We start from the raw sequence: 23,468 nt of genomic DNA, 5'->3' as shown, positions 1-23,468 counted from the left end.
AAAAATCAGACATTGGCTGATTTTTCTTTCAAAAAAAATAATTAGCAAAACAATAAATTTTTAATTACAAAATTAACAATTTTAATTAAATAATTTTTATTTAACTAAAAATTATAAGATATTAAATAACATAGTAAGTAATATATAAGCATAACTGATATAAATTATGTAATTAAATAAATGTAAAAATTTTAATTACCATTTTTTTTTTTTTTTTTTTTTAAACTCACCATCAACCTTGCATTCAGGAACTTGATCAGCCCACATACAAACACGAGATTCTCTGTCATAAGCTAAACCTGGTGAACATTGATATCTACTGGCTTCACCGTTCCAGCAGTTCCAGAATGTATCACATTTACTTTCATCAGGGAAGATACCGTATAATCGTGGACAATGTGGCGTGCTTACTGCTGGTTCTGTTAAATAAAAAAGTAAAAAAAAAAATTAAATTATAAATATATTACGTTAATAAAATTCTTATGGTATTAATTCGAGAGTAAAAGTATCATAGGAATAATGTTTGTTGATGATCTAGTCTGAATTCAAAAGTGGTTACTGAAAATGACTAGACGATCTTAATATAAAATAAGCATTCCAAGCTGGGCTTACTAAAGAAAGTTATGAGTGAAGTATTTCCTACTTGATCTATTTCTTGAAGTATTTCTTCTTGATCTAAATAACGTTATAAAATTGTACATCATTATAATGTTATATCCTCCTTTGACCACCACAGTGAGTAGTAAGGTAGTAAAGATAAGTAGTAAAGGTTTTAGTAAAGTAATAAGGGTAAAGGTTAAAAACCTTTTTACCGCTACAAAAACTAACTGTTAAGTGAACATCATTATTTCCAGGAAAAACAAATGTAAGTAGTGCTTTTTGTACCTCAGATGCTTCACAAGCATAAAAACACAATAAATACCAGAACAGATAGTGCAAACCAAAAATTAATGTACTTTTTTCTATTGTGAAAATATTATTTAACTCGGTAAGAGAGATTTAATTCGTACATAAATAAAATAAAATTAAGAAATACTTTCTCAATATAGCAGTAATAATGAAATTTAAGTTAGTGTGACATCTTTGTGAAGTGTTACACTAAAACTTGATAAATGAAAGATATAAAATGCTACAAATAGTAATATTCACCAATATATAGTATTGTATTATACCGTATTTGTACGGTATGCTATAAATAATTGCTCTAAGTTTCTAGGTTAAAGTAAGCTCTTACTTTAATTTAGGCTTTCTCTATAGTTAGAAGTGTCACTAATAAACTATTTTGCCACTGACATCATTTTTAATAATACACGTTCTTTGAAAAGAATGCTGTAACAAAAATTACGTGTATATAAAGAAAAAGAATCTTTCTAAAATTATGTATAATTTCTATGGATAATTGCAGTCTAGTAATTATTTAAATGGATCTGATTTAAACGAACTTCATTTAACAAACTACTTAAGTTTTATTTATAAGAATATACATACACTTCTGTATATATATATATATACACACGTATATTTTATAAATATATATAAACACATATAAACAGATACCATAAAATTAGAACAAAAAACACAAACTTAATATTCATTAGTGTAATCAATGAATAAACTAAGTTAATAAATAATTAATATAAGTTGTATTAATTTAGTGGAAAAAATGTAAAAAAAAAAACAAAAAACTGATCTTTGCTACAAAATATGATGTTTTTTTCGTGTTTAACCTCCGGTACCACCGTTAGATATTGCTTCAGAGGATGAGATGCGTGTGTGAAAATGCCATGGCTGACCGGGAGTCGAACCCGACACCCTCCGGATGATTGGATTGATCATAGTCAACACGCTTATTTTACATTGGTCACAGAATAACCAATTAGGGATTTTATTTATTTATTTTTTTTTTAACTAAAAAAAACTACTTTTACTATCTTTAACTGTTACTAATTTACTTGGTTTGTGGTATTAAAATTAAATGAAAAATGACCAAAATTAACTATATTTAAGAAAAATTATGTGTATTAAATTTTCACTGGATTTTATTATAACTTAATAAGATGGAGAACCTTTATAGTGGAGACTTCTCAGCGTTTACAGTTCTTCGGTTTACACGATCTCGCTGTTATTTTGATTATATTACTATTTGGAGACGTTAAAAAAAAAAATTATATGTTAGTTACATTAATATTAATAGTAAAAATCTAATACGTATGTAGCATATAAATAAATAAAAGGTAATGTCTGAATAACAAAACAATTTGTTTATTAATAAAAAATTATATTTGTATGTAACTACCACAATTACTCTAAAGATACATTATATTTCTGAAAATTTGCCAGTTCTATTTTTTTTTTTGTGAAAGAATAGGTATAGAAAATTTATTTATTTTTTGGTTAAAAAAAATTTATAAGTATGAGGAAAATTCTTATGCTATTCTTTGAATTATTAACCAAGTAAATGTACAAAAAGTATAAAATAATTATAATTTACTATAAACGTTAAGACAAATTAAAAAATAAAAATATTATTATTCAAAACGATTTTATTAATTAATGATAAAGCATGAAAATTATTATGAAATTGAAATTTAACCAAGAAAAAACTAATGTTTCATTAAGAGGATCGATTCCATATAATTATTTTTTTTAAATTTATTTCCTTATGTTGACGTTGTAATCTGTTTAACTACTGAGCAACAGGCAATCCCCACCCACACGGCCCAATGAGATGAGGATGATTGTTTATGTCTTGTAAATGAGGTCTAGTCTTGTACAGACTCAGGCCGACCATTCCTGAGACTTGTGATTAACTGAACCCTAACCACAAAAGTACACCGGTATCCATTGGCTAGTATTCAAACCCGTATAAAAGAAACTGACTTTTTATTAGGATTCGAACTTCAGAACTTTCGACTTCAAAATTATCTGTTAAACAACTGATTTGTGGCGATGAGTTAACCACTAGACCAGCCCTGGTGGACTATATAATAATGAAAAACTTTTGTTATAATTTAGCATGCCCACCGGACTAATCTAGTGGTTAACTCGTCGTCTAAAATCAGTTGTTTATCAGTAGATTTTCGAAATCGAAGGTTCTGAGGTTCAAATCCTAGAAAAGGTTAGTTGCTTTTCTACGGATTTGAATACTAGACACCGGATACCAGTGTACTATGGTGGTTGGGGTTCAATTAATCTCATGTCTCAGGAATTGTCAGCCTGAGTCTATACCTGACTTCATCTCAATTATTTGTCACGCATATTTTCCTCATCTTACCATGACGGGTTGCTTATTGTTCAATAGTTTAAACGTAGATAATAGGAAATCGAATAATATAATTATATGGTAATATTTTTAAAATGCCTAAATATTAAGAGTGAAAATTTAATTTTTTACTGCACTCGTCAGTGAATATAATCGGCTTTGAAAGGAATATAATTTTATTACATTTTTTTATATTAATTACATTTAAAAGATATCGATTTCTTATTTTATTTATTACTCAAAAATAACTTCACTATACAAATCTCACCAGTGAAATACGGAACTGACAATTTAATCTACATACTCGTAATAACAAAATACAGATTAAAAAAAAGTAAAAATAATAATTTAATTCCATACCCAATTGAGCTCTGTCACCACAGTCAACATTATGTAAGTAATCACAATTTTCTTTCAGGTACTTAGGATCAGTATCATCAAAGGCCAAACCGTTACCGCATGTTTTTAATTCCGCTACACCGTTGTCACATTTCCAATATTTATCACATGATGAAGGATGTGGATAAAATCCATAATCATCAGGACATTTAAAATCTTCTTTCTGAGCTGAGCCTGTAAAACAAAACAAAATAAAACCTTAGTATGTTTATTTAAAGGTCTATTAAATAAAATTATAGTAAATAAATGTTAATTAATTATCAATTAATGCAAAACATTATAACTATATTTTAAATCGATACATATTATTTTTTCTCGGTCTATATTAATCGATAATAATTTTACTTTTGATCAATTCAAAAAATAAATTTAAATGTTTACTGTGCCCTGAATACACCTTATTTCAATGCCCTGAATGGGAGGAACATACGGTTCGTGCAAGGATTTCCGGCTTGACACCTGCATCCTTACCGACTCATATAATTGCTTCTGCAGTTCGTTGGGTTGCGTTCAGCTTCTTTTCCCGGACGCTGCTTCGAGTTAAGAATTATGAGGACCGGAGAAGGGGGTTCTAGCGGCGGGGGGGCGTTGGACAGCCTCATCTGTGAGGACTGGTACGCCTTGGTGTGCCAACTCCGATGATCAGTTGGGGACTCCATACATGACGTTTACCGCTATGACAGTTCCCTGTTGTGATGAAGATCTTCAGAATCCGGGATTCAATAGGGGGAGTCCCAGTGGGGGATCCTGTGTCTTGTCTGTGCCTTATACAAGGCGCAGACAAGACCGAGACCCGGCTTTGGGCGTGGGGATAAAGGTTGCAGCTTAGCTGGATCCGGAGTCTCCTCGCTGAGGGTTAGAGGGTGGCGCAATAAAACAGATCAAACCGGCGGGTCGATCTGCCTTATCGAACGTACAGCTGGGGCGCGGAAAAGCCCGTTAGAGTTAAAGGACATTCCCCTGAGCTGAGTTATACTTAGCTGTGGGTTCGAATCAGGGGAGGAGGGAAAAAAAAAGGTATTGTTTCGTAGTAAATATTTACGATATTATTAGTCATGTGTTTTGAAATCAATTCTACTAAAGTTTGATTATTCTTACGTAAGGAAATATTTGTAATGTTATACAGATTTTTCTTATCTTCAACATATAATTAAATGTTAAAATGAAAAATAAATATTTTCACAAACTGGATTTAATTTTTTTACTAATTTTATTATTTCCAACAAAATAATAAATAAAGGAATATTTATGAAACAAATTATATGAGACTAATTCGACTATATATACATAAAAATCTGTAATTTAAAAATTATAAAATATTAGATAGAAATCTCAGGTCATTGCCTGTCTGGAATTAAAAGCGCTTTATTATTTTTATTGTTTGTCATGCTGGCAAAAGAATATGTAATAAAAGACTTCAGGCATGTCTCAAATAAAACGTGCTTTCATGCTTCCGGTTAGGTAAATGCATACGGCGGCAGGAAATAAAAAAATTTCCATTTCAATTCCTTCGTGATATTCATTGTTGTTTCAGGCTGTATTGACTGAATATATATGTACATTTAGGCATAGAAATATACATTTGTACATGCAAAAACACGCACACGAACGTAAAAAGTGTAATAAAATTACAGCTGATATTCTAAGCCCGTGACTGTCGTCAAGAATTAAAAATATATAAATCAATCAATAAATGTATGATGTTAAATTTTCTATTTTATTTACAATGTACATATAAGTAAAATAAGGTGTGTATAAATATTTCATTAATTAATTTAATTATCTTAATTAATGTTGATGGTAAATTTTTAATTTAGTAATAATAATTAATTTGATTTGATGTATTTCTGATTTACTTTCTATTCTGTCTCTACCATTCAAGATTTATACCTCTCTAACATTACAAATCATCAAGTATATAATTCATATCGATTCCTTTTCTTTTATTTAACACTTATTAATTAATATAATTAACCCTGAAGCCACGTCTAAGAAACCTTTCTTAGTTTTATATCTGTGGAAACATTCTCCACATTCTAAAGTTTTAATATATGTTTAACCTAATTACTTTCAACTCTATACGTTTAAAGTACGGATTAATAATATACGTTTAAATTTATGGATTTAATACACGTAGTAGTAACAGGTGAAAACTGAAATCTAAGATTAAAATACATAATGAAAAAGGAGATAATTAAAAAAAAAAAATTGTTGAATCAGCCAAGGAAAACAAGTAAAATAAATTTAGGTAAAAAATTATGATAATATAAATTATCATTGTTATTATGATACGTTTCAAAAAACTATCACTTAATTTTTTTTTCTTATATATTTAAACTGTCCAAAAAAATAAAATACAGATAAAGCATCAAATTATAAATGTATAATTTAAAAAAATAAAAAAAATAAAGAAAACAATCGATATATCGATCCTTTGACCGGTGGAGTTTTCCATAACATAGTGAAAAGCTGATTAAACCTTGCACAGATTACTTTTCCATTAAAATCTTTCTATATTTTTGTTAGGTGATACGAAGTGTTATTTACATTTTTATAGAATTGCATAGTTTTTTTTAATAAAGTTATACATTTTCATCTTTCTGAAAAAAGTTTAGACAATTATGAAAAAAAATTTAAAAAAATGGAAGCCAAAAATCTTCACAAAGAAAAAACTATTATTATTATGAAAAAAATACGAACAAAAAACTAATCAAGTTATTTCATTTCTTTATATACACCTTTTTTTTAATTTTACAATTTCTTTAGAAATAATTTATTTAACTAATCCGTGAATTACATAATTATTTTTGATAAAATCATTATTTCAAGCAAAGTCAAAAAATATATACCCTATTGTACACTTAATAACATGAATTATTATCTGCTATGGATACAGATTTTGAAAATTTTGATTATTTAAAAAAATAATTAAAAAAGTTATAAATAAAAAATAACTTTTTTTTTATTTATTCAATGTCGCATCAACCTTATTGGTCAGTAGCGACACCTAGTGAATGGTGGGTCACATGTATATAATATTATAAAATGCTGCTTTTAGCATTAAGTACAATTCAATGGTTTAACACAGATTTAGAAGACACATGTCATATTAGAATTTATTACTTATAATTCACACTTATATATAATTCTGACAATTCAAGTCCTTCAGATAATTAACAGTTTTCTCATAATCTGTCACATTATTTAAGCACTTTTATATATATTGAGGTATCTTGTTTTTAATTCTTTCCGTTTGGTAGAGTGGACAATCAGTAACAGCATGTTTTACTAGTACATAATCCTGGCAATATTCACATACATTTTGCTCCTTTTGCAAAATGAGATGTACGTGGCTGAAGTTAGCGTATCCTATTCTCAATCGAGTGATGATGACTTGTTCCTGTGGAAATGACCACGCAGGATTATCTTCATAAGTACTCTTTCGTGTTTGATGGCGTTTTTGAAATTTGGTCTCTTGCCAATTTTCGTTATAGCTATTGATTACATTCTTTTTGGATGGTTTTTGAGTTTCTTTAAGCGTCGATAAAATGTTCAATTAAACAGTGTTCGTGAGATTGAGCAGTTTGTTTAGCCAATTTAGCCAACTTGTCTACGTCTTTAATCGGTTTAATGTCTAAGTAGGATGGTATCCATCTGCATTTGATGTCTCCAGAAGGTCATTTGTCTTTGATAAAATAAAAATAAGCTTGTTCATTATTTCAATATTTTTAACTATAGAAAATGATCTTTTAAATCACGTTAAGTAAAATTCATGCTTAGATAAGTTTTACACCTTAAATAAAAATAAAATATTCAGTAGATTTAAATAATTCATAAATATCTATTTCAACATTTAAATTTAAATACATGTATATGATTATCTAATATTAGTAATAAGGAATTTATAATATTAATAATAAGGAACCTCTCTCTTATTATCTGTATTTCTACGTAGTGATTTAAAAAGAAGAGAATATTTAATTATGATTCGGGTTCACCAAACATTGATTGAAATTGAAATAATTCAACTTAAATAAATAACACAAAAAAACCACAATTATATTAATATGTTATGGAACTTTTCTCACCTATTCTATTTGCTAAACATGAAATAGATTTAAAAGAACATTTTTGAAATGGATTACTTTAGTTCAAACTAATCGTTGTATTTAAAAGAGGGAAGTCATTCGAACAGTATCTCAAAACGATAGCAAATAATCCGGTAATTTTATAAAAAATTATCATGAGGTTTTAAAAATGTAACGAAAAATTTAGGTATTAAAATTTTCTCAAAATCTACAAAAGGTTTTTCTTTTTAATTATTTTTATTTAAGGAATATAAAAAAGTATTATTTCCAAAAGTATACGAAATTTATTAACATATCTATAACACATGTACAAAGATATAAAATTCAATTTATATATCTATATAAATTTTAATGTACAAAATTTTATATATATAAAAAAAAACTAAAATTAAAATTTTGTAAAATAGTGATCATTTTTGTAAATAAAAGTAAATACAAAAAAAACAAACTTTATCCAGATCAGAACATAATTACACTTAACAGATCACTTCAGGAATAATTTGTGTGCTTTATCAAGGATAACACAAAGGAATTTTTCCAGAATTCGTCTAGAACCATCTGGAAGGAACATATTTAGGTTATTCAGTGGTTTAACCACTCCTTAAAAAGGTATTATATAAACGTAATTTATGCATATAAAACTCTCCAACATAAAAAACTAGCACTAATTTCATATGAACTATTTCTCTGTGTTTTATATATATGTATATAATTTAAGTGGTATAATTTCCTACCCGGCAGGGTAACAAGAGTAATTAAGCGAGAAAGGTTTGTTATTAACCCAATAGGTAAGTAGAAATAAATAAAAAAAAACTTTTTTTATTATATAACAAAGGCCATACCGCATTCCTGGATATTATATTACTATATATAGAAGTGGAAAGTGTTGGTCGGTTAGCAAGGCTGATACAGGTGTAACAAATAGTAAATCTTTACAGCGGGCGGGGCTGATTAGGTTTGTTTGAGAAAGTGGGGCCTATTATATATAGATATTACAAGCTACTACAGATTTAATGTATAAAATGGAAAGGATGTGTCATACTAAGATAAAGACATCGACAAACTAAACAACCTTCCGCTTCCGGAATTCTAGTCCAAAAAATGATTTCTTAGACATCTATTATAACAATAATAATTCTTTCTTCCTAGTAGACAAGTGAAACCGAGTAAAATAAAAAACCGAATCAAAAATTTGTGGTCAGTATAACTAACCAATTAGTTTAAATAAAAAAATTATAGAAAAATAATAATGCGGTTATTACTTAAAATAACCACATAAATAACTATTTCAATTCAACGTTGTTATTTCATTGTCATTATTATTTATTTTTTATTTTTATTCTTCAATTGCGTTTCTAATGAATTCCTTTCATTCAAACTTCATTTAATTTTAATTGGCAAGAAATTATATTTTAATTAAAACTTTTATTTTGAAATGTGAAATTAAAAAACAAATAAGAAAGCAGCAATTATAACTAAATAAAATATAAATTTATATTACGAAATAAAATAACTAGAAATAATATTATTTATTTTTTATTATATTATTATTATTATTATTATTAAATGACCGAGTTAAAATATTTACTTCTAAAAGTTAATATTTACGTTTATTTTTTTTATGTAACAACAAGTAAATCATATTTGTATGTATTATAGTAAAGTAGGCTGTACCAGTTTTCACGCAACATATTTAATCGTAAATGTAGTTTGACATAACATCAAGTTTTGTTTGTTGTTTATATTAGCCTAAAGGTATGTATACAACATCCTTACATAAAAGTATCTACATCCTATAGTAAGGGCATATTAAACAAGTTTATTAACGCTACTGGTTAAAAGTTTTGTTATTTATTAACAAATAAATAAATATTAGGTAGATTAGGTTACTATAATTTACGACTGGAATTAAATATATTACTGTTAATGAGAAATGATTTGAATTAATAATTTCTAAGAAGAAATGAAATACCTTTTACAGTTCTATGAACAGCTTTTTCTTAACAAGTCATTCTTTATTACTTCCTACTTTTATCGTACCTACTTACAAATAATGGGAATATAAAATTCGAACTTAAACATGAAAATGTAAATGTTTGTAAAAACACAAAAGCTTTGAATTTAATAAATTTAGCCAATTTTATTTTATTTTTTTCCCCACATCTATTATATTTACAATCGGCTACTTAAGTGGAACCGTAGTAAATCTTTGATAATAAGCACATAATACGGAGTTCTTAAAGAACTTCCATAATAACTCAATCCAAAAGAAAATAAGCATAAGGAATAAGCAGTATTCCTTAAAGTTCAATAGTAAAAGAATATTTCTGCCTTCACTTCACGGTCCATAAAATCAAACAATAAACAAACAAATAAATAGTCAATAAAAACAAATGATCAAGCGATAGCGAGTCGGTAGATACATAACAATATAGAAACTGACAAGAATAATACAGCTTGTAACTATAAACAAACAAGTAAACAAAAATATCACTAGATTTGGCCATAGTAACTGCAAACTGTCATTTTAACCCTAAGTCAAACTAATGGAAAAGTTTCAACCTTTAGACGTCCCCACTGTTATCAAGCAGATTGATAGCAGGTGGTTGACGTGATTTTCTAAACGTTGTTGGTATTAACACTATTGCCTCACAGTTTACAAACCGTCGGAAGCTCCAGCTATTGGTCAATCTCATCGTTCCATGTGAACCAAAGCGCCTCCACAATTGTCTTCGTTATCTTATTTTTGAAGCGTTGAATGACATCTAAGTTACTAATAATTGTTGTCCCCCACAATCCCACACCATAAGTCTAGATTGGTCGTAGGATAGTTTTGTAAATCAGAACTTTATTGGACAAAGTGAGGTGTAAGTTGCTCCGCAGAAACAATATAGTTCTCTAACTTTCCGTTCAGTTGTTTTCTTTTTACCCTCATGTGATACTTTCAGGCCAAACGCTGATTTAGGTGTTTTTAACGTTTTATTTTTAAATCTTCAAAAAATTCGGTAATTTTTAAAATATCGTATTTTTATGAAAATCTCTTTTTTGTAATTCTATCTTGAATTTATTACAAATCTTACCGTAATTTTTGTAACTATACTTTTAAGAGGCCCGAATTTTAATTCTAATGGCACTAAAGGTATTAGACTTGTTGTTAAGACACCAGATAAGAAATAAAGTTCTAAAATTGTTTTTTAAAAAGACATCACCAGAAAAGCCACTTTTACAATTTTAAAGGTATTCCGACTTACACCAATAGAATCCAAAATAATAATGAATTAGAAACCCAGTTAAGAATAAGATCTACGTAAAAATTAAAATTCATTAAAAACTGTATATAAAACACAATTATATTTGTTTAAGATATAACATATTAATTTGTAATAAAGTTAACTTTTCTCAAAACGTTAACGTTTTAGTATTTTTCGAGCATTTAGTAAAATGTTATGTGTATCCCTAATCCGTGTATATTATAGCTTTCCATTTAAAGGTTTGAAATGAAATGAAATTTAAAAAAAAAAATATTTAAAAAAATTTATGTCCAAAATAGTGAACTTTCAAAATTATTATAATTTTTGAGTAAATTAGGAAGCTTGGCTGTATTTAAAAAGTACCTCTAGAAATGAAATACTTGTCAAAACAAAGTCGTAGATTTGGATCGTTGGACTGTCCCGAAACAGTTCTATAGTTAGTAATTGCCTGAAGACTTATTTTTCTTTAATCCACCCAGGATGAAATCAATACATTACGGGTAATATTCTTATTACAATCCGCTTGAAGATGTCCCGCAACCCCACAGTTGAAACAATGACCTCGTTTATCGGGCCCGCTTCAGGAGCCAGCCCGCTGCCCGATCTCTCAGCACCGATAACATTCCTCCGCAGATCTCCTCAGAACTCGGCAAGACACCCACCCTACGCGGATGCGTATAGAAACATTAAGTGAATTCTATCACAAATATACACATTAAAATAGAATCCCCATTGAAATTCCTTAAAAATTATGTACTAGTATTACATAGAATTTCTTATCGGTAGAACGTAGTACGTAAACAAGGTAGTTTTGAAGAAGTGTTCTATCAGTAGTACAGCAGAAATCAATAACAATAACAAGAATAAAAAAAAAAGGAAAATAGAAAAAGAAAAAATAAACCAAACATAAATGAAAGTGAAAACAGAAACAAAGAGGAAGTGAATGAAAAATTGATTAATACACAAAACTCAGCGGGTGTAATTTCATATAGTTATTACGGTCGAGAACGTATAGCACCACCTTAAGTCTTCTAACATCTTCACCGTTATCTAGGAGGTTACCGCCAAGTGATTAACGTGATCATTTAGTCGAACTTCATATTTCAAACTGAAACGTTGTATTTCTTCCTTGACATACCGTAGACCCAAACACTCGTGGAACTCATTGTTTTTAGCAAACCACGGCGCCTCAGCTATACACCTCGTTAGTTTGTTGTGAAATCGGTGATTTCACAAGATTTCTACATTTGACTTGATTACCGTGCCCCATATTTAGACGCCAAATATCCATATTGGTTTCAAAATTGCTGAGTATAAAAGTAGCTTATTAAACAAAGATAACTCAGATTTTCTGCAAAGGAACCAGTACATTTCCTTGAACTTCATATTAAGTTGCTTTCTCTTCTCCCTCACATGAACCTTTCCCGTCAAATGACGAAAAGGTGAAAACCCAGATAACTCACAGTTTCAGTATGCAGGATTAAAATGGCTTCAAGATGGATCGGTAGTCAGTCTCCTCTCGTCATTGCAAATGTCACATGGCTTGATTTATCTTGATTAACCCGTACCTTAATTAAATTTCTTTTTAAAGTAATAAATAATTTTATAATTTTCAGTAAAAGTAAATAATAATAATAATTAAAGAACGAAATTAGTAGAAAAAATATTTTCCTATTCAATTTATTAATAAATGGATTAAAAAAAATAAATAAATAAATACATCAAAGAAAGAATAATATGGAAATGACATCTGCTGGTCAGATCATAATTTTATGATAAAATTTTAAATTACATATAAATCTAGAGTATTGTACCACGACTGTCCTCTACTAATAAACATAGACAAATATAACAAACCAGATGTCTAATTAGAACATGATTTTATATTTCTGAAGAGAAGGAAACGTTCATACCGAATCATAAACAACGCCCAAGTTTTTTTTAGTGTCATCTAGACTTTTTATAGATGAATTATTGATGCAATGAATAAAACAAACTTTGGGCTGATGAGTGTGCATATACTTACTTATACACGCTCAATCATTTCTCGACAAACAAACAATAACATATAAATATGGATAATAAGCAAGGTTACAATTTGAATACTTTCCGCATTCTAATAATCGTAATAGAAACGGATTAGTACTGGGTTCAATTATTGCACCACGCAGCTTAATTAATTAAATCATATGTCACTAAGCAGGTATTTAGTACAAACACGCACACATCGACTCACTGGATCAGTAAATAAAATGTACATAACACTGTAACTAACATAAGCATGTAGAATGTATGACTTTCTACAAGTGTTGCCTGAATTGACTGTTACATGCCTACGTGTAACCTTTACTGCTGTTGCTGCTTTTAAAGCACAATATAGCCTACTATAACCGTATAGTTAAAAAGGACTTACGTCATTCTTATATAATATATTACAGCTTGCTACTTTTAAAGAGAAACTTTTCCATTATTAACATAATATTATAATGTTATATTACAATTTTATTATAAGGAATTCATATACATCTGTTTTTTTTTCTTTCAATTGATCTTAACTAATTACCATATGTTTTACCATTTAATCATTTTTAAAAATTAAATTTGAGGTATGAAACGTATAATTGATTCAAAATAAATCTTGAATCAATGTAGCCAGATTTTGTAATCATTATTTGGGTATAACCATAATTTACTCAGGGTATAAAATACGGTATTAATATTAAAATTTTACTAGTTACGTAATTTTTAATCTATGGAATATTATATGATTAATTACAAAATCGACAGATTATGGTAAACTTTTGTACGGGTTGCGTTCTACTCGGATGAGTAATTTATCTTGTGTTACTTCAAGACCGATGGTCATTTGAATCCTTTTTATATAAAATCATCATCATCAGTATATAATACAAACTAAACCGGTTTACTAAAACACTTTCATAAAATTTACATCACTCAATCGTTATAGCATGCATGTTATGATACGTCATCTACATTTAAATTTACATACAGAATATTGAAGCGTAATATGTTTAGCTGAATTGATGAGTAGATACTTAAATTTAAAATGAGCATACAATTATGAAAAATTAATTAATAACTAATAAAAACTGACTAAAGTACTTCGATAGGACTTGCAAGTAGCAGATTAAAAGGAATTCAACAGTTTAATAACATGTGTTTTACATTTATGAATCCGTCTGTTATAAAGAAATAAAATTACTTCATAAATATTTGTATAATAGTATTGTATTTAGGAATATAAATTAAAATAAAATTTTCTTCAAATTTAAATTCATTTACGAATATAATTTTATTTACTTATTATTAAAACTATGACCATAAAATGTTTATCTTTTTTTTTATGAAAGAGCGGGCATCAACATCTACGGTCATTAGCCCGGTGGAAATTGGTAGCGTGTGAAAAAGTGATAAAAATCAAACATTTATTTTTAGTATTAATTGAAAAAAAAAATTATTAACATACTAATTATTTATAAAGCAAGATAATTAATTCTACGATATGCTGTATTTTTTTATTACTTTTTGTCATATTTATTACAGTAAAAAAAAATAAATAAGATTATCAGGTAAACCAAAATAAAGTAAATTCTTTATAAATAAAAATTTAACAAGACGTGAGTTAGGTCACTATAATAAAAAAATATGTTAAGTTAAACTCACCAGTTAATATATATTTTGAAAATATTTTACATTAAACTAATTATATAAGAATTACTTATTGCGCCTAATTATTTTTATTAGTTAATTTTTTTCCGATGAGTCTGAGGAACCCCATTTACGGGCAGAGTGGAGTGTCGAACTCGCTAACAGGTTCCGCTAGATGTTAATGAGAGCGTATGTGTGCCTGCGCCCTAACCTCATATTTCACCGATCCTCCCCTCCCAGAGTCGGGTTCACAATTAAGCATTACACGTCCCCGGGAGATGCCTTTGGGCCAGAGGGATCCAAAGTTTCCGTGCTTCATCACCGACGCCCATCCACTTAAGCGCGGACGAACGACGGCTCCACAGGGAGTTGTCTCACACCCTCCGGTCATGTTCTTCCGCCTCAGTCTGAGGACTTTGCGTTGTGGTACTCTCTAGAAGATCCACCTGGAAGCATCCATCAGTTCCTCTCTTCCCGGACTTTGGTTTGCAGGATGCCTGACACGAATCCCTAACTAATTAAAATATAACAAACTATTTGTAAATGTAATAATATAAAAATAATTATATTAATATATGTAAACAGAATATTAAATTGCGAAACATTTTTTATTTATTTATTTATTATAACGACACAGCAACTTTACAATCTGGTCAGCAAGATAAATAAACAATAAGTAAATAAGATCTATTTGAGCTAACATTAAGTAGTCACAAACCCAGCGGCTGGTGACTTAACGATTACAACGAAACGAAACGAAACAGACGAGCACTCTGTACAGCCAGACCATAAAGTCACCTAATTGAAACGATACGGCAAAAAATAAGGCCTTTTTAAGAGTAAATAAATAATGAGATTAATCATAAACTTCCGTAGACTTTTTTTTATATAGAAAACAATGTTAATAATTACAACACACAGTATAAAATAAAAAGAACGATTTTTAAGAAGATTTATATTTATAATACTTTATGACGAATTTTTTTATCTTTAAAAAACTCATTTGTAACAGAATTAATCAGAGAATTTTTTGATTGATTATGTGTCATAATCGAATAAAAATTTATTAATTACATTTTTAAAATACGTTAACAGTATATAGGACTTATAATAAACAGTAGATTACAACTTCATGATTGACTAAAATGGTTGGAAAAAAGATGTTGGATATGAAAAAGGCTACATATTAAGTTTGATGATAGGGCTACATATTTAGTTGTAGAAAGAAATAAAAAAGAAGATCCAGAGGAGAAATGTTAAGTTAAAAAATTAGAGCACAAAAGACAGAAAAAAATAGAGATGCATTTAATCAAACGAACAGACAGATGTAAAAAATGTATGAATTATTCTCTAATTTAAATATGTATATAAAAAGATTTTTATTATTTAATTCACAAATTTCAGGCAATAGTTGATCATAATAGCATTTATTAGTATTTGTTACATTATTTATTTTTATCTTAATGTTTTTACGATGAGAAATGCTATAAGTAATATAATATTTTTAGCTTATTAATTAATTCTATGCATAAATAAAATCATAAATTAATTGTTAATTACACACAAAAAAATTTGGATAAAAAATATCGTGATGTAATTATTAATTAAGAGTACAAAATAAAGAATAATAATAAGTAAGACAAGATGAAATTAATTTTACAAGCATAAATGTACGTGATATGAATTGGTAGAAAGTATACGAGTATACATATATGTATATAGAATATAGCCTAATTTATGCACGATCTATTAATGTAGGGCATGCAAAAAAGTTGAAAACGGCATTCAGTTAGTTGTAATCATTATAACCGGTCCAGTAAATACCTATGCATGCAACCTAAATAAACCTGTATTGCAACCTTTTGAATAAGTAAAAAAAGGAGTTTTAATTATAAAATTCAATAGTTTTAAAAAAAGAATTTTTAACCAGAATGAATACACGTTTTTAAATATATATATATTTTTTGCTCTACATTCCTACAATATGCAGCGTATTGTCAAATGTGTATTATTACTTACACGACCATAAAATTGTGTTATAACTAGAAATAATTGAAAATTATCATACCACGTTAAGACAGCTGTCTTTTAAATCGGAACATGGATATACGACTGCGTATAGATTTAAAAAAAATGAAATGAAGCAAATCAAAATGAAGAAAGAATGTTATAAGAGAAATGAAAATGATTTTTGACAAAGGAGGTCTCGTTTTAACGATAATAGAACCGTGTTTTAGTAAGAACTGTGACGTAATATAAGCGTTAATACTCGTTAACCATTCCTAGTGGACAGTACTTACTGAACAAGCGGCCGAATAAGCTAGTAAATAAAACGTCGATGTTGGTACTGCTAGAAGTATACGTATTATTACTATTAGTACTATATGGTACAAATATAACGACCAACCTACATAATCGGTTTCAACACACTGGACACAGTTATGAAATGATCCTAACAAACCATACTTCATCACACCGTAGTATAACTACTTGAATCGGTATGCTAAACCAATATATTTTATATTATATACTCTTTCCATTCTTAACACACTCACCGCACAATATTAATTTGCGATTTATATGCTAAAGTGCATTTAAAATAAAGAGCACAAATGAATGTCAGATAACAATCTAGACTTTTAAGTGGAATTCTGCAACGATTAACTTCACGAATAAATATAACTTATCAGCTGTCAACAGTAACAACTATCTAGATATTAATGATGCCTACAAAATGAGAATCAAAAAGAGGAAAAGATGATGAAATAGACAAAAAAAGCCTCCAATTCATGCTTAATACATAAATTCCACCTGATAACAATAAATAATAATCCTTATTGAAAAGATATAAAATAATATTAACGAATTATGGTACTATATCATTACTCTCTAGCATAAAATATATTTAATATATATTTAAAATTTACTTATAAATAAAAATAAAACAACACAAGAAAAATCTACTCAAATATAAAGGGATCTGTAGAATATAAAGGAACGTTAAAGTAGGATTGTTTATAAATTTCTGAATAATCCGCATGCAATATAAAAAAGCTGATAACACAGTTGTAGGACTTTCACGTCACTCGGCTTTTTATAAATAAAATATAATTAATATATTGAAAAAAATCCCACGTTATTATTACAAGATAATCATTTTATCTTGAGTTTAAAACTCAAATTTCAAATCTGGTATTACTAGGGAAAAAAACGCTTCTATTTCAACTTTAAATATTAAAATCGTTTTCAGCACCCTTGAAAATGTATAAATTGATACCTCACATGACCATGTTTATAACTTTTTGCGCGAACCCGAAAGTGCGAGACAAACTTCAATGTTATAATTTTTTTTTAAAGCAGTCTTAATTACAATAAAAAAAGGAATGACGTAAAATGTTAAATAATACATGACTTCTGGTCGTTTGATGGGGTCTGGGGTTTCCAATTTAATAAAGATTAATTCATATGCGTAATTAGACGACAATAGAAGAAACCACAATGAAAAACAACTATCGTAGTGATCACAACAAAGTTTCAAAGTTTAATTCATTTTTTGGGGTGGGGGTGCGATTTTGCAAAAAAAAAATTTTTTCCAAATATGGTATGTTTTAATTGTTAACAAATGTGCCTAAAAAATTCTATTTAAGCGAAATCTCGAGATACTGAGGGTGACTGCTCTGCAGCCTCATTCCTCTTGATCTTTTAAGTTGAAAATTTAATGTCATCAGTGCCGCATATATACATGCAATTATAAAAAAGTTATAAATATTGTAAAACAATCCATTACATTAAAAATTGATTTAAAATATTAGAATGATTTAAAAAAATACATATATATTTAAAATAAATAGTCAGCTCATTTCGAAGTCAAGAATTCTAAGGTTCAAATACTAATAAAGGTAGTTGCTTTTATTCGGATTTGAATACCAGATCGTGGATACCGGTTTTCTTTGGTGGTTGGGTTTTAATTAATCACACGTCTCAGGAATGCTCGGCCTGAGTTTGTTCAAGACTCCATATATACCGGTACAGTTACATTACATCGATAAGCCGCTAATGACTTATATTGTTGATGCTATAAATAAAAGTATTAAAACAAAAGAATAAATAAATAGTAATTTACGTGTAAATAAACAATACCAAGACGTAATGACCAAAACAATTTTAATTATAAGGAAAATATATTTTTTTTATTATCATTAATATTATAAATAATTGAAAAATTTCTTTAGGTTATATTTGGATTTGGGCATTACAATGATTCTTAATTAAATGTTTAATTATATTTTTTATTTTTGTAAAAATAAACACATACGGTATGGATTGTTGAAATAGCCAGTTAACGGGACTGATCAGGAATGATTAATTAGAAAAAAAAATAACTGTAGCTGATATAACGGTTTGAGAGATAATACAATAACCAATATGAAAAAAATAATGGAAAATCTAATAAAAATATTATGATATGAAAATAAATGAAGATTTCTAAAAAAAAGTGTGGAAAATTCAGAATGCGTTAATGAAATAACGACATGAATAAAAAAACAAAAAAAAAAAGATAGAAAAAAGGTAAATAGAAAGAGATTGTAAAATATGTTATATAAAAGAAGAAAAATATGTAAATATAGTCATAATTAATAATTCATGATCATGCTATTTTTTAATTGTATATATTTAAAACAAAATTTATACGGCACATTTTTATATAAAAATGTTTTGGACATTAAAATGATGATACAATAAAACTACTATTTATATTACTTAAATATAATTATACTGAATAAAGTAATTTACAAATTGTCGTTAAATGTTAAAGATATACTGTATTATAACAGTTGAACCGCATGAAATATCATAAAGTTTTAAAATGCTCACGATGTGACCTATGTACAGTTTACGATAAAAAAAAATTCCATTATATAACACCAATTAATATCTATTTATAAGTAAGAATCTAAAAAAAAAGTCTACATCGTGATGTTTTATAAATTAATAATAAATAGATTTGTTTTAATATTCATCTTTCGAAATATGCATTCAAATTCAAATAAGATAGACAATTCTCTATTAAAAGAATATAAATTTGCTCTTTAGATATCGAATTTTCATGATGATAAATATTACGAAGTAGCAGAATATGGAAATCATTTGGTATGTATGAGGCTGAATTAGTAAATTTTCTATAATTTTTATCGACATTTCGAAGAAAATAACGGTATTATTTTCAGTCTCACAGTTGGTAGTCGGGGATGGGGCTGAAAATGAATTTTCTTTACGTTATTAGGTATCAGGAGTAGGAGAATACAGTTCACTTAAATTCGGGTTTCTTATTTATATATATAGAGGCCTATGTGAAAATCTTGTGGCTCAAAAATCGTCAAAACTAATTCGATTAATTTCAATGAAATTTATTTGCTATAATAGTGTATCTCAAATTGTGTATGTAAAAATATGATGAAGACTGGTTGAATCGTTTCTATGTAAAGCTCAATTTAAATTTGAAAACATAACCTCAATTTGAAATTGTGTTGACTGTGTATTTTTATATTCGCTTTGCAGTGAGTCACAGTGGTGAGTAAGTTGAAAGCTAATGTTTGTATGTTGATTTTAATCGTTAATCGAACGTATGTACTTTGAAATTCAGACCGTTTCTGACTGCGAAATAGTGAGGTTGTCAGAAACTATAAGTCGGTCTTCTTGTGCAGAACTGCGCAAGAGTTTTTTCCTTTCTTGGCTAAATTAAAAATTTAATTAAAATCATAGTGTTTTGAAAATAATTAAATACAAAGTAAATAGTTAAATTGTAAATATAGTGTTATTTTTAAGTAAATTTTTTTAAAAGGTAGTGATGTTTATATTTACCTAATAAATATACTTTATTTGGGTGCATTAAATTTTTTATAGTAGATCAAAATTACATGGAATCAAAACGTTCAAGAATTTGTATTGAAAAAAATTTATTTCAAAATTTTAATATTTATATATATCGACTTGATATGTGGTAAAAGTAAAATTAATTTCCAATTTCAACAAAGTTCAAGGGAAGTTAGTTGTAAAAAAAATTATAAAAATATAAAAAACGTGACATATTTACGATATTAACAAAATCGCATGATTCAAATTCATCATTATATTTTATTTTAAGAGTATAGAAAGTAATGTTAACTGCCACATATCTTTTTTCAAGGTTTCTTACTAATTACTATTCTTAATCAAAATTTTGGAATCCTCACATCGTAAGAAATACTAAATTACAAAATTTCATATTTTTATCTAATGTAAAGAAATATTTAAAAAAATAAGCTCAGTATAATTTGGTAAAGAACAGAGAAGAAAAAAATTATAGTATATTAAGCTGATGATTCCTATAGGAAAATTATAAACAACTGAAAAGAAGGAAAAGAGATTAACGAAGGAAAAAAGCTCATAAATACATACACGTAAGAAGTTTTTTTTTTAAATTAGATAGAAAGAGGGTGTGGTTCGAACCCACATCCTCCTGCTCCAATCCCCTCTTCTATATCGTTTAATAGAAAATCTTGAAATGGCAGTTAGATTAAATATCAAACCACTTATAAATGAATTTTAAAATGCAATTACTTCACACCGGAGCCTGACTCTGTAAATAATGTAAATATATAATATACACATACATATTCTCTTGATGTTAAACTATAATAATTAATTTATTACCTCGTCTTAGTTGTTTTTAAATTGAAATTTTTATTGAATACAGAGAAAGAGCGTCAGAAAGGTAGATAAATAAAAGAGAAGATGAAAAAGTACGGGGTAACTTGAAAAATAAAAAGAAAGTTTGCCTCATCAATCGACTTCAAATTATAATAATCATATATCTAATAAACAATTTCAAATTTAAGAAAAAAATAAATGAATAAAATCATAGTGAATTACGTTAAGGGTATGAAATATTTGCTAATTTTTAAACAGCTTATAAAAAACTATAAAAGATTAAACATGTGACAATTATGATTAAGGAAATGGAATGTTTGAACGACTTATAATAAAAGTATCGAAATAAAAAAGTATCGTAATAAGATAAAAGTATTTTTTTTACGATCATCTTTTAATTCTTTCGAATATCGTACTTCCAATCAGAGTGGAGGGTGTCTCAAGTAGTGATGGTTCAGAAACCACGTAAACCTCCACACGTGTCTTCTTACAGATCAATAAGTCTTTTACCGATTCTGTCGAAGTTATTTGAGAAACTGTTTTTTAGGAGCCTATGACCAACATTAGACGAGAAAATATTATTCACCAATTTGGTTTCAGAAGTGGACATTCTACCGTTGAACAAACGCATAGTCATTACAAAGTTTCTGGAAAAAAGAGGTTCTACTCAACGGCCTTTTTACATGTCCAGCAGGCATTTCATAAGGTCTGACTGCCTGGACTGTTCCACCAACTAAAACAGAGCCTTACTGAATTTTTCTACTTAGTTTTACGGACCTACCACGATGAGCGTTTTTCTCAGGTAAGGTGCAACGATCTAGATTCTTTGTCATTAGATCGAGGGTTGCTCAGGGCTCTAATTTGGGACCAGTCCTGTACTCAATTTTCACTGCGGACCTTCTAGCTCAGGACTACGCCTCATTTGCTGATGACACAACAATCCTGACTGTTGATAAAGACCTTCTTCTGGTCTCCGGGAAGCTTCATTCGGCGAGTGGCTAGCCGAATAGGAGAATATAAGCAATGAAGAATAAAAGTAATTCACATAAATCGAGTCTGTCACATCTGCGTTAAGGAGGGGTGACTGTCTCCGGATCAACTTAGACGGCGTTTCCACCCTAAATTCTGATCAAGTACGGTACTTCGGGCTTTACCTTGAACGTCACTTGACATGGAAGAACCATATGAAAGAGAAGAGAAAACAGCTAAACATCATGTTTAATGAGCTTTATTGGTTACTAAGCAGGAATTCACGTTTGTCGCTGCGCAAAAGGTTTTTAATGTACAAGGTCATTCTGAAATCCATTTGGATGCGTGGTAAACAGCTATGGGTTATGACGAGAAAGAGCAATATTAAGGTTATACAACGCTTCCAGAATAAGTTGGTGAGAATCATTACAGAGGCACCGTGAAGGAAGAAATTTGTAATTATCTGGAATTGCCTTATGTCCGCGAAGAAATCAAGCGATTCGGTTCACATTACAAACAAACGGCTGTTATCATGTGAACTATCTGGCACTGAATCTATTAGACAACAGTGAGTATGTACGGCGACTCCAACGCCTTCACGTGCTGGATCTGTGGTAGTCTGAGTGACTCTTGAGGTGGGACGACATCCCTTAAATGATGAGCACCTTCTCTACGCCTGATGAAGGGCCTAAATCCCTTTGATAAGCGAATTATGTTTTTTTTCCTTTATCTTGTAAGATTATTTGATTTTTTGTTAGGATTTTATGGAATATTTTACTCTTTATGATGTGAATCTGTGCAAGTGCATTTATATAAATGAACTATTGCCTTACGTAAGTAATATATTGAAGGAATTCAGTGGAAAGCCCTCATCAAGTGCTTATTGTAATTCTATTTGTTAATGGTTCTTTCTCGGAACCGATTGTAAATAAGCGAATTGTGATACAAAAAAAGACATCTTTTAATATAAATTGATTAAAAAATTATTTTTGTTTAGAAAGCTGATTTAATTTAATTTTTTTATCTATCTATATATTCTAAACTTGTTGGAAAGGTATAAAGCATGTATTATTCATTTCATATTTCTAAAATTATACTTCAAATGAAATACATACGAACAAGAGGCATATAATAATTTTC

At 28.4% G+C, this 23,468-nt stretch overlaps 1 protein-coding gene across 2 annotated transcripts in view; it reads right to left on the bottom strand.

Moving 5' to 3' along the window:
* The window catches only part of Gasp (Chitin binding Peritrophin-A domain-containing protein Gasp), a 74,498-nt gene that overhangs the window by 18,833 nt on the left and 32,197 nt on the right, over window positions 1-23,468 (bottom strand). For both annotated transcript variants that reach the window (XM_075372245.1, XM_075372244.1), the window contains exons 2-3: window positions 3,623-3,835; window positions 231-419 (exon numbers count right to left, since the gene is read on the bottom strand). In XM_075372245.1, the coding sequence (XP_075228360.1) occupies window positions 231-419; window positions 3,623-3,835 (402 nt within the window). The remainder of the gene's footprint in view (window positions 1-230; window positions 420-3,622; window positions 3,836-23,468) is intronic.

This window comes from Lycorma delicatula, chromosome 7 (genome assembly GCF_047948215.1).
Source record: "Lycorma delicatula isolate Av1 chromosome 7, ASM4794821v1, whole genome shotgun sequence".
Lineage (NCBI taxonomy): Eukaryota > Metazoa > Arthropoda > Insecta > Hemiptera > Fulgoridae > Lycorma > Lycorma delicatula.
The sequence above is the reverse complement of the archived record's forward strand: the minus strand, read 5'-3'. Positions and strand labels throughout refer to the sequence as shown.